Raw genomic sequence first — 18148 nt, 5'->3', positions numbered from 1 at the left:
GCACATGCTAAATGTGACTTAGTTATCGTGTGAAATTAACGAACATGTAAAAATTATGTCACTGGCATTAGCACAGTCATTGCTGAAAGAGTCAATGTAGTGATTACCTTTATGTCATCTACTCTTTAGCACAATGGTAACCAAAACTTTAACATTACAGAAACTCTTTTAAAAGTCAAACATAACAGTATTAAACACTAACAGGTCGTTCCCTTCCCTAAAAACAAACAAAATAACACTTCATTTCAACATTTATTCTCCTTATGCAAATCATGCTGGGAACTAGAAATCTACTGCCCAATTTCCGAAGTTATCAGGAAAAATTAAGTTACTAAACCTTACATTTTTACAAAAACCAATTAATGCAGAAATTTTACAATTTCACACAATATTAAGTTAATGGAATGATCACCATTATTACGACAACAAAACTCAAATTAATGTTTGCAATACAAAAGGTTGAATTAAATCAGTAAATAATAGTGGTAACAGGTCCCCTGAATTCATTTTTAGAGCGAGGAGAGGAGCTCACACATAGAAAGGCCAAATGCAAAGACAATTTACATCGTCATCAGTGTCATAACCATTCTTTAAAACAAAACGTGCTCCTCTCAGTGTTGAACTTTAATATGTTTATGAGCTTGTGCACCAAAGTCATTTTTCATCTATCAATTCCTTCAATATTTGGCACAAAATATTTTATGGCTTTCTGGCTGTTTAGACCATTTCTTTTTCCAAAATTGTATACATTTATTTTATTTGTATTATTTTATTATTATTTATATAATACTTTATATTTACATTACATTCTTCCCATTTGTGACATATATCCAAGTGAAACAGCTTCTCGAATGAGATAAAAATGTAGGATGGGACTTTTGTCATCCAAATTGATTGGATGGGTGTGGCTTGCAATTGCTGTGATGTCATGTGAGTGACAGGTTATCCTGCATCATCATCATGTCCCTCATCAGAGAAGAGATGTCGCTGCAAGATATTTTGATTAAACATTACGAGGGCAATTTAATGAAAAATAATACTATTAATGTGCACGGATAAATAATTTATAATAAATATGGCAATATTCCATAAAAATTATATGATTTCATGATGACTTTAAAACTTTAAAAAATAAAACTAAAATTAAATAAAATCTATATTTTATGTTTTTATTTAAATTTAGTAGCTGTCACATTGCTAGAACATGCAGTCACTAGCATTGTTACAAAGACATTGCTATCACTGCAGGATGTGCTGTGCACTAAAATGTTGCTGTTTTAAGAATTGAGCTGCTTATTTTGACACTGAATTGTTTAACTGACAGGCCGTCTAAAACAATGTGGTGCTCATTATGATGGAAAAGGCATGTTGCCACTGTCAAAACAAGCATTGCTAAATGCTAAAAAAAAAAAAAAAAAAATGGCAGCATCTCATTTCCTCTCAGAAAGAAATGGTGCTCTAGACTAGTTTTTCCAGTTTTTGTGAGGGTTCTTCTTATCTGCTGCGCTGACAGAAGGTCACCTGAACATGTGAGATATTTCTATATCTCAAACCATCACACGAGTCTGTTAACCTAAAGGCTAATTGCTCCTGGAGCCGAGAACAGTGACATCCGTGAGCCCGTCACATATCTGAACGTCATCCATGACCTTTCAAAACAAGGAGAGTGGAAAGTGACACTCTTCTCATGAGCATGACAGAGGAAAAGTATAGGGAAAATGTTTACATATACTCTCCACTAACCTATTTTGTAAAATTATAGTACAAATACATTTTTTAGTAACAGAAACTTTGACAGCTTTGCTGTGTTTTACCTGAAAAGTCAATCAAATATTTTATGATAACTTGGGAGACCTTTAGTTTGGCTTTTAACCTTTGTAATCTGTGGTTCTTTCAGGAATGAAAAGACCATTTGGTCTCTCGATTTTAATATTGGAGAATGACAAGCAGATTTTAACAATGAGCTAATGTTTTTCCTGTAATGCCAATAAAACTACAAAGACTCACTTACCCCACAATGACGAATCTAAACTGTATGATCATTTGTACTCTTCCTGACGACCATTGCCACATCCAGTGGGCATTAAATACACCCCCCTAAAACACGACATTAATTATTTAATGTCCATTACACTTCATGGTAATTGCCTTAAAATGCCAGGAGAAATACCCTTAGCTTTATTTATTTATCATTGACTAAGATTTTTAAGTAGCTTTTATTTTATTTTATTTTTTTCAGTTTTCATTTTCATTTTAGTTTAAGTTTTTGTAACTTCATGTATGTGTGCTTTTTATGTATGATATGATTTTATTTTATTTCACTTTTAGTTTTGTCATTTTAGAAATTTCAAGGCAGCATTTCTAAAGTTTGTTTTAGTTGTTCATTAAAGTTTGTTGCTTTCATATATATATATATATATATATATATATATATATATATATATATAAAGAGTTCAGATGCAAAAGCTTCTAAGTGCCATCTGAAATTTTCTTCTAGAATGATCATTTTTATGAAGCTCGTATATTTAAGTTCAGTAATTTCACTTAAATGGCAATGAAAATGACCTATTAATTGTCATTTAAGTGAAATTACTGAACTTAAATAACCGAGCTTGATAAAAATGATCATTCTAGAAGAAAATTTCAGATGGCACTTAGAGGCTTTTGCATCTGAACTCTTCATATATATATATATATATATATATATATATATATATATATATATATAAAATATATATATATATATATATTTTTTTTTTTTTCATTTATTTTAACAAATATTCTAATAAACAAAAATAATTTTTAGTTTTAACATTAACAACACTTCAAATTTGTCAGTCAATTTGATATATAAATTACAGATTGCAAATAATAAAATAGCTCAACGTTCCTTTAAATATTAAACAGTCATTTAAATAAATTAAACAGCATTTTCCTGGTTGTGATTGTGAAGACATTTAAGTACATGTAAGCCACGTAAATGTTATTGGTAAAGACAAGCTGCTATAGGATTCTGTAGAATGAAAGACTTGTTCATCTAATTGGCTCTAGTAAATCAATACTCCCAGCCACTAGCATGGACACAAAACAAACAGCTGATTTCATGAACTAGAGGTCAATAGATACTACAGTGGTGCCTTGAGAACGGAATGATTTAAAGAGAGACGTGCCAGCGACCCCATTTAAATGATTGTGTCCCTTCTGTCTTATCTGAGGTGGAGGACCTTTATCCACACACAGATAAAGACACACACTCATCCAAACGGATGGCGGTTAGGCCGCTAGTGGCTTTGTGTGGTTGAATGTTATCACTGTCACAGGGTGCCTGTAATTATCTAGCGTTTTAAGGTTCCTGCAAACATGATGGCTCCACTCTGGACACTTGCTGTATAGCAGATCTGAGTGTGGATGTGCTTCACTTCTCTACTTCAGGGTGTTCAGAGTAGAATGAGTCACACTGCCTTCCTGGCTGCTGCAATTACTGATTACTTTATAGACTGCTGGGAAATGAAAACCGATAGAGGATGATGATGTAAATAAAAAGGTGGCAGAAGTGGACAAAATAATTGATCATGACACAACCTGCCTCATGCACACAATCTTAAATAATTAGACAGATGGCCTCTTTAAAGAAATTATTTATCCAGTAAACAATATTTTTGTACGCAATTATTGTACTATTTTGTTATATAAATATAGTCCATACAAATTGTGTAAATCATGCATAATATATTTATAATATATTTTTGAATATATATTTTGAATTATTTATCATTTCATTATTATTATTTGGGATTTTGGATTAAATTAACGATCTGATCACTATAAATAGTAAATGTCAGTGGTAGTATCAATTTTATGACATCAGGTAGAAAACTCTCTGAGAAGTAAAAAAAGCACGCCACCTGCTGGATTTTCATGGCAACTGTTGTTCAGTATGTGGCCTAAAGACCCACTGTGGTAAACATCAAGATTTTACTGTTGTTTAAATGTCTATGTGGTGTTTTTAATATGTTTTAAGACAAACCATGTGCAAATTCATAAGTCAACACCATTGCTGAGTATTTTCTCCTTAAAACTGCAGTGAACCAAAGACAGTCAAAACGCGGTTTGAAATCGCTAGTGTTTCTTATGTCACAAACTACCTTGTAACCAATCACGTCAACGTGTGATCATCAACGAGTGGCTAATTTGCATATTCATAGAACCGTGTATACTAAATGAGGCAAGGGTGTAGAGTTACATTCAAGCTATTTTAAGGCATGAAGACATTTTTTCAAAATGAAAAAAAAAAACGTTTTAATATGTAATTTAGGTGATCACATATATTAGCTAGTTATTATATTACAGTTAAGAAAAATGTTGGTAATCAGACAGTCCGGTCAAACAAACAAAATGAACTGTAGAAAAATTCTGAAATCTTATTTCAGTTCCTGAAGGACTTTCCATATTAAATTGTTATGATTTTGTAGTAGGCTACATCAACCATAACCACTGTCATTTTTATAAGGGTCAGTTAAAAAATTATCTGTGCCAACAGAGGGTAGTATTGAACCCTATTGCATGTGAACTGAACTGCATAAAGAACGTTATTTATTAGCCTAATGATAATTTGTTTAAGATAATTTGTTAATTACCATAAACAAATAGTTGATAAAAAAGCTTTCATTCAAATCATAATTAAAGTCCCCGTGAACCGGAAGTTGCAAACGATTTTTCTCCAGTGTTGTGACGTATTTCCCAGTGAAAAGGAATATTGAATAGAGGGCAGGGTTTTACTCTAGCGCTCCTCCTCTCCATCTCTGCTCATAACAGACTAAAGCCGGCCGCACACCGGACGCGCAGCTCAGCGCCGCGCCGCGCCACGTCTAGGACAACTGCCACCTGAAAATCCGTTAGCATCAGCAATTTTCTGATTTCTGTAAATAAATATAAAACTAAATGTATATTGCAGCACGGGGTTAAGTCCGTATATACATTAACTACGATTTGAGACACATAAATATAAATTTAATATAAAACTATGTAAATGGCGCTGTGTGGCGCGGCAGGGTTTTGAACACGGTCCTGAGCCGTTGCTGGGCGCCGCGGACAGACGCCGCCGGTGTGTGTACTCTCATAGAGAATAATGTGTTCGAATTTAAAAGACGTGGCGCTGAGCTGCGCGGCGCTGAGCTGCGCGTCCGGTGTGCGACCGGCTTAACGGTTTGAGGGGAGTGGTTAGGCGTTTCCCAACCCAAGCCGTCAAACCTACATCATCAGAGAAGGAACGCCATTTCAGACCGGAAGTAACTTTTCAGACTTTGATTAAAGATTACGACGGCAAACATTTTTTTTCTGTGTATTAACTTGCACGGATTCATTTTTCACCACAAGACTAGTAATATGCGCTAACAAAGTAAATAGGGTCAATTTTGATTTCAGTTGGACTTTAAAAGGTAGCCTATGTAACTTTCGGTGGTCTAGCGGTTTATGAACAAAACTGTCTTGCGAAAGAACATGTACATGACGAGTCATGCAACAAGAAACTTTGTTGATCTTAATATGCCTCACCACGCCGTTTACTGATTGATAGCTTTGAGTAACAATCTATTGCTGTCACTTTGGGCTTAAGCTTACAGGCAAAGAAGATTAAAGTGTAGCACAGATCAGTCATTTTGTCACAGGTACTGAACTGAAGCAGGGGAACTATTTTAAGTGAAAAACAAGAGAAAAACGCCTGTGTGAGTCACCAGCAGCTTTCTTTCAGCTCCGAGCAAGATATAAGGTGTGTTCGACATCAAATGCTACTGCTCAAGAATGCTGGCAGGAGATCTTTCAAGAGCATTTCCTGCAATATCTGTTGTTTTTCTGGTGAAAAACACAGAGCTTCTTTCAAGCAGGAGGGGATAGTGGCTGGGTTTCTCTTTTGTCTTGTGTGTGTCTAAGGAAAGCAATAACCAGAAAGAAAGACAAACAGAGAAAACATGTCATTCCAAAAACTTTTGATACAGGGCCGTGTTCCTCACATAAAGCTATTAGCCTATTTCGTATTAGAATAGAGAAAACGTATTTAAAGTATTAGCTCACATTCATTTTACTTCCATGGAGTGCAGTTCTTCAGAATTTCTCCTTTGCATTCCATGAAAGACAAAAATGTCTCATTGTTTTTGAGGGTGAGTAAATGATGACGGTGGGATGAACTATACCTTTAAAGCAGGGTTCACCAATCTCGGTCCTGGAGGGCCGCTGTCCTGCAGAGTTTAGCTCCAACCAGCTCCAACACACCTGTTTGAAAGTTTCTAGTATGCCTAGTGAGACCTTGATTAGCTGGTTCAGGTGTGTTTAATTGGGGTTGGAGCTAAACTCTGCAGGACAGCGGCCCTCCAGGACCGAGATTGGTGAACCCTGCTTTAAAGGGATCTATTATGCCCCTTTTCACAAGATGTAATATAAGTCTCTGGTGTCCCCAGAATGTGTCTGTGAAGTTTCAGCTCAAAATACCGCATATAATTTATTATAGCTTGTCAAAAAACACGTCGTTTTTGTGTGTGTCCTTTTAAATGCAAATGAGCTGCTGCTTTCCAGAAGGGGGCGGGGCCTTTACAGCTCCTGCTTTGGATACAACAAAACATGCAGGCAAAATGTCCTAAATTTTTAGAAGTGGTGTTCAGCCTCAAACCGGAGTCGGACAGTGATGAAGAGACTCAACTTTTAGAATGCAACTGGATGTTTCTGAATAGTTAGTGGATAAATGTATGTAGATGTTGTGTAGTTGATTCAACTCATCGACTACCGTCACGTTCATCTAAAAATCTTTCAGAAACAACTTTTGTGCAAATATAGCGTTGAACTGACTCTCGTTTGTAAAGCAGCAGGTGTAAAATGATTTGTGCAAATATAGGTCTATAACACTTTAGCAAATTTCTTCGGCACATTTCTCTCAGAAATGAAATTCAACCACAGTGTCCTCAGTGGATCAGTGCTGGGAGTCTATGGAGACTCTTACGTTCATTGGTACATCCAATAGCAGAACATTTGTAATGTTTTATTTGTGGCTCAGACACTGTATATCTCCAGCTGCTTCAGCGAGGAAACAAAAATGGCGGAATGATGTGGTTCACTCAGGGAGGTATCTATGCTCATAGAGGGTATGCACGTGACGTCACAGTCGGCCGTATTGACTGCGGTTACGCCCACTGAGTGGCAAAAAGACTGAGTGGCAGCATTGGTTTTCAGAGTGAATTCCGCGAAAAACACACCTAAAACGGGAAAGAGCTTTGAGATGGACAACAAATAGATTTGACAAGAAATCTGAGGTGTATTTTTAAAGACTGCCGAAAGCTACAGAAAGGAGAAGCAAATGGATCCCTGCAATTCACAGAAACCCCTGGAACCCAGACAGCGAAACATGGATTTGCAATGCAGTAATCTTTTTTTGTCAATATGCTGAATTTGGGGGGGGGAAATCATACCCTATATATTGCATTGTTATGTTTTGACAATTCATCAGTTAAATATTTACCATCTTATATTCTGCATAATAAGATGTTTTTAAATAAACACTGGACGATATGATGACAGGCTATAAATAACACTGATATAAGTGATCACACAGATTTAGTCCTACCTATATTTATATTTACCTACCTTGTATTTATATAAAGAGTTCACAGGCAAATTTGCTTTATGTAGCCTATTTCCCCGGCATCGAAATCAGGCACATAAATGTCAGGAAACACAATTCCTGGCAGCATGTCAATATCCATGTATCGCTGGATCTTTGGTATGTTGTAAGGAACGCTATCAAGCCCAACCTTTACTGATAATCGTTTGTTTTACTCGCGTTTTCGCAGTTTCCCCTATTAAATCCAGTCACGCAGCTCTTTTGCCACTCAGTCTCGCTGAGGGGGCGTAGCTCCGGCGGGAAGGTGACGTCAATGCATAGGGCATCTCATTACCAGTCATGGGGAGGCTTCTGGAACCTCTAGTTTGAAGACTGTTTATGATTTGGGGATTATAAAAGGAGTGGGTGGATTTCTACCATTATAGGCTGGTTGTTTACACGCACTGTGGACACATATCTGTTTTTAAACACCTAAAATGAATTTTGCATAAAAGGTCCCCTTTAAGAAAGGAAGGACAAGAGAGAAGAAGCGTTTGAGGGGGCGTGGCACTGTTTGCCTCAGCAAAACATACAACATACGCAGCACATTAAAATAATTAAATAAAAATAGTAAAAACATCTAAATAAGTCCAAATAAGTCAATAGTTCCAAGAAAGACAGATACTGTTTGAAGAAAAAGCATTCATGCACACACAAAAGCCACGCAATAGCCTCAAAACAAAAGCAAATTCATACTGACACTCTGAAAGTTGCACAAACGCTCTGATTTATTTAACTCAGCCTCTGGCACAGACTGATACGTTAACAGTCCACAGGAGGAGCGAACACTGTGCCACAAGTACACCTCTGGTGAAAACAAAACTGTGTTGTGTTTTTAAAGTCAGTGATCTTATTCCTTAGACATGCCGCGCAGAAAGAGAACTCATGGTCGTAAGAAAAATGACAAGGTATGTTTTTTCCCCCATACAATTTACACTGCCTTGTGTTCTGTAACACTCTGTAGAAAGTTAAAATGTGCAGTTGTGCATTGGGTTATTTCTTAAAACGTACCTTTCTTGGTGTAGCCTATTTATTTTTTTTACCTGATGTTAAAATGAATGGTTTAGGTTTGGGAACTGCTCTTCTTCTTAACCGATTTCCCTTTAAAAAACATTTTTTTTTAAAAATGATTTTAGGTTTATTAATCGTTCTCGAGCGTGCATTCACCAACAGCCGAACTAAAGTTTACATTGATTAGCTGCTCTGCTATTCTGTTTACACTTCTACAGCGTTATTATAAATAAATAGAGCTGCGCAGACCGTTTCCAGAACGGATGACGAACGATGTACTCTTAAGGAACCGGTTCTCTTTAGTGAATCAATTAATGCAGCGTAACCACCAGTGTAATCTGACTTCGAACGAATGATTCTTGTGAGCCGATTCTTTCAGTGAACCAAAACACTGCGTCCTAAACGCTGCCTGCGGCGGAGATACATTTGAGGCAGCAGATGTATTGCTCGGTTCGCTGCCTTTGATATTCCACTGCCCTTGATATTCCACTGCCCTGTGCTTTCCATTCTGTGACAGACGTTGAGCTAAAAAAAAAAAAAAAGTTGAAAGTTGCGTTTGGTGGTTAGTTTTTGTGTAAAAATGTACGTTTTTGACCAGCTTTTTCCACGTTTGATTTAATTTCTAGCGAGAAGTTACTATTGTAGTCATTACATTTTCGCTGTAACGTTAGCCTAGATCATTCTTACCCTGACTCAAAAGCCTGTCCAAAATCAGTTTCGTGAGGTAACGTTACCTTCGTGTGCGCCATGATAAGGCAGCAAGACAACGAGTCAGTTTGCGTCCGAAATCATATACTCTTGAGTATGTACTTATTTTGAATAAGTAACGTCAAAGTACGCTGTAATCTGGACGAACTAACGTTAAATTCGCCATGTTGTCATTATCATGTGACCTACCAGTGCCAGTCGCATCGCTTCACGGCCATTCACAAATCCTCTCCCGTGGCCTCATGGGATAGTAAAGTGTCCATCTTTTGCTCACTTTTTAGAATGTCACTGGAAGAGGCTAAGGTCATCCAGGTACTTTTTGCCTACTGTTTTATGAGCACTATGAATTTCGGGTATACTTCTTTTGGTTTTTCACCTGATATAGTAGGGAAGTAACTTAAGCAATTTCGGAAGTATGCGACCATTGTACGCTCCGATTCTCAAATGAATGACTCTTATGATCAGGTTCTGTTTAGTGTGAATCTAAACACATCACCGCATGCTATGTGCGGGGCTCCGTAGCAAATTATTCAACATTTCCGATTTGAAATTAACCAAGAGTGGTCCGCAGTCCTGAAACCCTCTAGACAATTAAAACTTTTGCGTAAATTAAGGTCTGTTGTTAACTTTAGTTTAAGAAACTCGTTTGTACAACAAAGGACCACAAAACCAGCCACATGGGCCATTTTTTTTTAAAATTGATATTTATACATCACACGAAAGCTGAATAAATAAGCTTTCCATTGATGTATTGTTTGTTAGGATAGGACAATATTTGGCCGAGATACAATTATTTTAAAATCTGGAATCTGAGGGTGCAAAAAAATGTAAACATTGAGAAAAGCGCCTTTAAATTTGTCAATTAATGTTCGCAATTGTGCTGCATTCACTCACAAAAATAAAAGTTTTATATATTTACGGTAGGAAATTTACAAAATATCTTCATGGAACATGATCTTTACTTAATATCCTATAATCATTTTTGGCATAAAAGAAAAATCTATAATTTTGACCCATACAATATATTGTTGGTTATTGCCACAAATATACCCGTGCTACTTGTGACTGGTTTTGTGATCCAGGTACACAAATGTGTTTTTGATAGATAGATAACAGTAAAGCTAACATATTCATACTGAAAGCCAAAAACCTTCAATTTTGATTTCATGGGCACTTTAAGACTTGCAATTAAAGTGTCTGTACGTAACCCGAGTTGCGCAATAGAAAAGAATGCTGGTGTTCTTTGACTATCTGTAATTTTTGAATGCGCAATGCAAATTAAGCTTCAACTTTCACATCGCAAAATAAAATGCAAAAGATTACGCCACATCTAGAAACCAAGAAAAAACCGCCCCGATCATTATTTGCTGTAATTATCAGTAGTGTCTGGTACCCACATTCACGGGAGTGGCTTTTATCTGAGAGCGAGACAGCAACACACCTCACTTGAATGAAAGAAGCTGGCGGACTCGGCGTTACTCGAGGAAGACATTAGGAGACCCTTTTTTAACATTTTAAGCGACGCGAATTGAGCCATGGCGTACGCTGCGTATTGGGCGAGCATCGTAAGTAGATCCGCGTCATGCTTTGAACTGCAAAGAAAACTTTATCAACCAATATAAAACAACTCGGGTGGTCAAAGGAGTTTCCTAAAGAGTTGACAAATGTAAACACATCAGGATTAGGTTGACCGTTGTACTTGTACACACAGGCTCACTTACAACAACAAAAAAAACAATGGGTTACTATAAGAAGTAGGGCGTTGTCTGATATAGCCCTCTGTTATTAGATTTGAAAGTGTTTGCATGGATTATAAAGTTTCCTGTTATGGAGTTGAGTCGCATTGCAATTGCAAAAAGTTCCTCAAAGAATGCCATGGCGTACAGTGAAAAAATAAACCTAACTGTGAACCTAAACCTAAAGTGTCAACCCTATAATAAAATTAGTTAATTTATTTTATAATGTAGCATAAGTATTATAATGTAAAGTATGTCAAAAATATTTTCTCAGTTGATGCTTTTGACTGCTCTGAAGGGTTATATTTCTCAGTAGGGTTGTTTATTCATCATTCTGGGTGTAGTGACATGTTAAACCCTTAGGTTATTGTAATTTTTGGCAGGGCGCTAAATCACTTTTCTTTCTGTCTGTCTTTATTTCTTTCTAGAAAGGTGACACTTCGTTGCAAACACAAGCCGGTGTTCCTCAGACGTCAAGATTCCAGGTAAGCCATCATTTACAGTTTTACGTTTAATGTGTTGTTTTGAAATTATAATTCACATTAGAATATGCTAATATCAATTATGCTACAGGGTTCCCACGGGTATGGAAAGCCTATCAGATTTTTAGAAGTGTGCTTTCCAGGCAATGAAAGTGATGCAAATTAGCAAAATCAAGAAAGTCAAGTTAATTTCTACAGTAAAATTAGGTATCCTCATTGTATAATATTTCATTGGCTTTGTATCTGTACACAGTATGGCTGGAAAAGTCATGGAAATTCACGCAATTTTTGTAATGTTCACCCGAAAAAACGGATGGTTCACCCGAAAATTGTATAATGTGATTGAGTCTCTCCAGAAAATGTGCACTAAACTGCACAATTCATATGGATTTTCCATTATGACTTTTTGAAGTGTCAAAGTGATAGATGCGTAGCTGTGTGTGGATAGTACAGAAAGCGCTCAGATTTCATCAAAAAGCTTTTTTTTGCTCTGAAGATTAATGAAAGTCTTTTGTGTTTGGAACGACATGAGGGTGAGTAATTAATGGCATAATGTTCATTTTTGGGTGAATTATACATTTAAGGCATAGTTCATTGATCAATATACTTTTCATGCTTTGGCTTCTAATGGAGCATTGACACCCTCTTGTGGACTGTAATAGTCCTTGCGAGTCAAAGCCTTGCAGTCTAGATGAGTTATTGCTCCCAATCAGGCTTGTGTGTCACAGATATAAACTGTAATTCTACAAAGCCATGAATGTTTTATAACCCAGCTCTGCCATGTTTGCACATCCAGCCCAGTAAATGTAAAACAGCATTCCTTTATGACACAATACTCCCATCTACTTCAGAGAGCCGAACCCACAGAAACAACAGTGGAATGCATTTATGAATGTGCAGTGCATTAAATATATTGATTTTGTATAGCTAGAATGCACTTGTTTGCTTGTACACCCCTGGCTGGGCTGCAATGTGTCAGAGTCCCGTGACAGTGTCGTGAAATGTTCACAGGGACATTTTGTTACTATATATATCCTAAAACTCATCAGGAGCTCCAGTTACAGTGACACACACCGGGCACCGGAATGGCAACATCACTAAACTCAGTATAAGGCATAATGTAAGCTAGTATATTAGGATTACAGGGACATTTTAGGAGGATAAATGAAAAAAAGCTTAAACATGTGTCACTGAGTTTTCTCAAGATAACACAGCTGGTTTAACTCGCTCAGTAAGTCCGCAGAAGAAATGCTCAGGTGTGTCTGCAAAGTGCATAAACATGTCTGTGGTTCAGAGATATTTTAGAGACAGCTTAAACCATTAATGATAATTAGTCGTCTTCTACCTTCAGGTGTTAATGTCAGTTAATATTCACAGTCTCGCAAAGCTTGAGCCTAAGTGCTTCTGAATGTTACAGGAAGGTATGTGGGTGTGTCGAACCTTTTGTTTTACAAAAATCGTGTGTTTGTTTGTGCACAAATGCAGGATGTTCCTCTGCGAAAGGTTGAGACTCCACTTTTTCCTTTATGTATTGAGTTATTCAAAAGTTCAAAAGTATCAAAAGTTTTCTGCTCACCAAGGCAGCATTTATTTAAAAAAAATATTCAATGAGAATAATCATGTTGTGAAATATTATTCCAATTTTCTATTTCTGTTTTCTATTTTACTATATTTTAAATTGTAATTTATTCCTGTGAAGGCAAAACTGAATTTTCAGAATCATTACTCCAGTTTTCAGTGTCACATGACCCTTCAGAAATCATTCTAATATGCTGATTTGATGCTTAAGAAGCATTTCTTGTTATTCTTTATTCGGCCTGTACTCCGGTGGATGATGCAGGTCATAGCATTTCTCCCATCTGCGTCTGTCTCTGGCTGTTCGCATCCAGGTTTTGACAAAACTCTTTCGGGAATCTGAGCATCGAGTTGGCGGGCGTCCAAGTGGTCGCTTTATCTCGTGGGGTACCACGTTGTCACTTTCAGCGTCCATCGATCATCCTCTATTCGAGACATGCACAGCCCATCCTCCATGATCACATCTTTCGACCTTGACATCCCACGCAAAAATTTATTTGCGATCTTATCTTTTTGCATGACTTCTAGCATTCTTTGCTCCATTGCTCTTCCAGTTACAGTTTCTGTTAATTTTGTTTTTGTTAGAGACCATGTCTCACTCCCATATAATGCTGTGCTGGTAGTACAGTAGTATAGAAGAGATTGGCTTGCAGGGTTGGGTCGCTGATTGTAGTGATAACCTCGCTTATTATTATTATTATCAATTAGCCTGGCTAACGTCAGACCTCTTCTCATTGAGACGTGGTCTGGGAACCACATGTTCATTTTCTCGTATTTGAGGCGTGGTTTACGAATGCCCAGAGCCGTTTATTGGGCGCTATGAATGTCTATCAAATGCGCCTGTACGTAACTCATAGCCAATCGTTTCAATTATACCAGATGTAGAGCGACAGAAATTCGACGAGGAAGAAGACGAAATAAACTTGCGTCCTAAACTACTTAGAACACTATCTAAGGCTGCATCGAAAGGTAACTTCGCGTCTGATGCCATGTTGGATCCATAGATATAAACAAACTGCTTCGGTGTGTCGCATAGACGTGGTCATCGTCTTGCTGCTCCCTCCCCGCTCTGTGATTGGTTGCCTTTTTGAGGGGAAAATCTGGTCCATGGTGTCCAGGCTGCCTAGCAGTGTGAATAAAATCACGCTGCGCACAAGGCAGCATGGGGAAACCCAGGCTAATTATCAATAGAAATAAATGGAAATCTTTTGAAGCATTATAAATGTTACTGATTCTTACTGTGACTTTTGATTAATTGAATGCATCCTTGCTGAATAAAAGTATTCATTTCTTTAAAAAACAACTTAAATATATTTAAAAGATTTACATTTCAGGCTCTGTCAATACCTATGAATATGAAAGAGATTAGTTTAGGTTTCATGTTGAAACAGATTGACCTCTTAATTTAGATCTGAATTTAGTATATTTTGCCCTCTGTGGGACTATTATCTATTGCATCGTTTTTGTATTTCGAAGAAGCTCTCTGGAAATAATTAGCCATCTGAGTGTATAATATCAGGTTCCTTTGGACTTCTTTCTCAATCGGACATCATGCTTGCAGATTGATGCTAAGCGTTTCAGTGGGCCGCTGTTCATATGTTGAAATGAAGCCTCCAGGAATGCAAGTCAGCATATGCAGTCAGGTGGTGAGAATTGAGAGGATTGATTTCTCGTAAAATTAAGCAGTAAGGTAGGAGGGGATGTGCTATATTCATACCTTTTTGCAAAAGAAAAGATTACATACTTGATATGAAATTATTCTCAGATCATATAATATAATAATACGCATAAAATGGAAGATTAGAATTGCCTCTTTCATTGAAGCAACATTAAAACCTTGTTTTATGACGGCCTCTTTTCAACTGGGAACTAAAAAATCACCTCCCCAATCTCAGTAATGCTACAAGAATTAAGTTTTGTTGTTTTTAGTCAATTCAATTGAAATTATTAAGTGAAAATAACACTTTTCACTTTTTTTTTAACATTGCAAATCTGAGTCTACTCTGCTATACTTAACATTGATTGCACAAGTTTCAGGCAATGAATTAACTCCAAATAGAGTTTGTAGGTAAGCCAATTTCTCATATAAAAAAACTTTAAAGCTCTTTGACACAGTTTGGCTGTCTTCAGTTGTCTAACACGCATGACTGCATATCCATATCTGATTGAACTTGAGATGTCAGTTGGACATTATGGATGTTCACACCCAGGCCCATTTCACTGAACAGGCATGCTTTGTTCTCATCATTTGGGGTGGATACTAGCAGCACACAGTGTTTAGGCACTTGAGGCGAATATTTCGTAAGTGCAAGGCCCTGATTTCAGCTCTGCACATTTCAAACATTATTCAGTGAACTGATTGGGAAGCTCTTGCTAAACACTCAGTGTGAAGATATCACGCATCCTTCCCTTGAAATGGGACTTCTTGCTGGTTACTCATGCTGATTAGGAGTATTTTTAGGGAATTGTTTGGCTTGCATGCTTTAGCTTAGTTTCACTTGGCAGCAGACCCACTAAAGCACAGGAAGTCTGGCCCTGACCCTTGCCTTCATACACTCACTTTTTGTTACATATAGTCCCTGACACTATTATAAGTCAGACGACCGCTGTTCCAATTAGTTTGTACTTTGTTTCATTTGTTGGTTCAGGTAATTTAGTGTCTGTATGCATATCTTTCAAATGCACCATAAAAATAGCCATAAACGTTTACCTTTGGATCATACCGTGTGAACATGAAAACATACGCCCTGGATATCCCTGCTTTAAAGCAAGTCACTACAGGCAAAAACTTTTTTTTTTTTTTTTTTTTTTTTGTGCACTGGTCACTTTTGAGATTTTGTGCTATTTGGCTTTTCATGTTTTTAATGTGTCAGACTAGTAGACAAACAACATTTTTATGCACTTTATCTATTTGCGTCTGTTGATTTTAATTACAACACATACCTTTAAAAGCCTTTTTTTCAAGCACTGGGCCAGAAATCTTCTATTCTGAAGGTTTTTATAGAGGTTTTTATTAAATTTTTTTTTTTTTTTTGCCTGATTTTATACATTTCATTCTTAAAAACATGGTGATTTTTTTGTGTGCTGTTGACACTATTTTTTTTTTAGTCACAAAAAGAGATTTAAAAATCCCCTCTAAAAAACCTTTGAAACAAAATGAAACAAGAAATTTGAACCTGGCTTTATCCAATGTCATATTTTTTTGTTCTGGGAATGCATGCAAATGAGTGCATATTTAATTAGGTTATGCATCATTTGCATATTTACATTTATTTATAATATTTGCATTTCGGAAAACTTGTTATACAGAAAAATCTGCAATTCTTAATGGAATCAATCAACTGGGGAAGAATTTTTACCCTATTCCTATTCAGTGTCTTGCCTTAAAAGTGTATCTGACATCTTAGTCAGGCGGTACACATTCCTTGTGCTTCCATATTTAGCCATTCCTCCTTCCCTCCCTCCTTTTGAGCCTGCCTCCAGTAAGTGCCCTAGCCACACCTCCTTTGACCCTGACCACTCCCCCTAGTCCCTCCCCCTGCTCCCTGTGCCTGGAGCATGCTGTAGCTCAGACAGCACAGCAGACACAGCAGAGCCACAGAGACGTAGACATGGGCCAGATCATCAGCTGGATCCGCGGCACACGGGACGAACCGGGCCTGCAGGATGTCGCTGTAGAGCAACAGGTGCCGCTTACTGGATATAATCGCTTTGAGGTCTCAGAGAGTACCGTGCATGCATGGGTTTGCTTAAGTGTGTTTTTGAGGTGCAGTGACTAACTTGACATCATGAGGATTTGATCGTGTGCTTTTAAACTTTGCCTGAGTTTTTGTTCCGTGCTCTGGTCAGGAGGTCTTGACTTTGTTCCCACAGCAACCTTCTGAGGGAGGAGGAGTGCTGGAATGTGTGGGGAATGCCAGGAAATGTGTTGGGAAACAGTGTAACTGTAGGGACTTTTAGCACTGAAATAAAGCTGCAGTTCCACCAAGGACTTTTCAGTCTCCGTTATCTGTTTTACTGGCAATATTACGACAAATCCATGTTGCAATGCGCAGTAGTTGTTCATTGAAAGCCTTTCTGGGTGTGTTTCACTGTGATTCATTTGACTATTAATGATATGTTTTTTGCAGAATTTGCAATAATACTGTCTTACAATTAATTCATAATACCTGTGGTATTGCTGTCTTTGGTTCTGACTTTTGCATCTGATATTTTAGCCTATTCATTTTCCTACTATGTCAGTTATGACACTAATATCAATAGTTTGCTTCCTGCAACCTAAAACTGGTGTTATGCAGACGTCATGGGTAGCTGTGTTGTTTTGAGCATGAGCAGAGCTCTCTGATAAATGTTGGCCAATAGGCTTGTATCCAAGTGCTGCACATTCCCACAGTGCAACATGCCAGCCTGGTTCAGCATCAGCTAAGGTTAATGGCCTGAACGAAGACGCTCGCTCACTTTCACTGTGAAGAATGTGCATTGTTAATTTACATACAGATATTTTAAAATTTAACAAAAAAGTTAAATAGTTGTGTTTCACTTTGTTTTGATGGTCCCTTTAACACATTCTGTTGACTATAAGTAACGTTGCACCTACATGTCTACTAACTCTCAGTCGAGTGTTAGTAGAGTATTAGTAGACTGGTAGGGTTATGTTAACTGGTTAAGTTGTTGACATGTAGTTACTTATAGTCAACAGAATGTTCAAAAGGGACCATCAAAGTTTCAGTTACCCGGTTTATTCTTTTTTTAACCTAATTTTGTCATATTGATTGATCTTAATGAACTATAATAAAACTAATTTATTTTGATTTTGCCAGAACATATTTCTGATCATTATTTTGAATGTCTCACAACTTCTAATGATAATAATAATAATAGAATTTTAAAGTATTGCTTTTATTTGAAGAGACTTATATAAGGTAATATCTAACATATAATGATCAACTGAAATAAAGCATTAAAGATTTAAGAATTTGACAGAGATACTG

General features: G+C 37.0%; 1 protein-coding gene across 32 annotated transcripts in view; it reads left to right on the top strand.

Annotated features, from left to right (window-relative positions):
• The first annotated feature begins 6599 nt into the window (after positions 1-6599).
• Positions 6600-18148, top strand: part of cast (calpastatin) — a 42215-nt gene continuing 30666 nt past the window's right edge. For 12 of the 32 annotated variants that reach the window (XM_079898845.1, XM_079898842.1, XM_079898838.1 and 9 more), the window contains exon 1: positions 16634-16843. In XM_079898845.1, the coding sequence (XP_079754971.1) occupies positions 16769-16843 (75 nt within the window). In that variant the 5' untranslated portion in view covers positions 16634-16768. Of the gene's footprint in view, positions 6722-8388; positions 8554-9631; positions 9677-10584; positions 10930-11528; positions 11586-16633; positions 16874-18148 lie in introns of those variants that run through there. The other 20 variants (XM_079898818.1, XM_079898843.1, XM_079898839.1 and 17 more) reach the window with 9 other exon arrangements.

The sequence above is a fragment of the Squalius cephalus genome (assembly GCF_949319135.1).
Source record: "Squalius cephalus genome assembly, chromosome: 17".
In the NCBI taxonomy this organism is placed as follows: domain Eukaryota; kingdom Metazoa; phylum Chordata; class Actinopteri; order Cypriniformes; family Leuciscidae; genus Squalius; species Squalius cephalus.
This window is presented reverse-complemented; position numbering and strand designations above follow the sequence as displayed.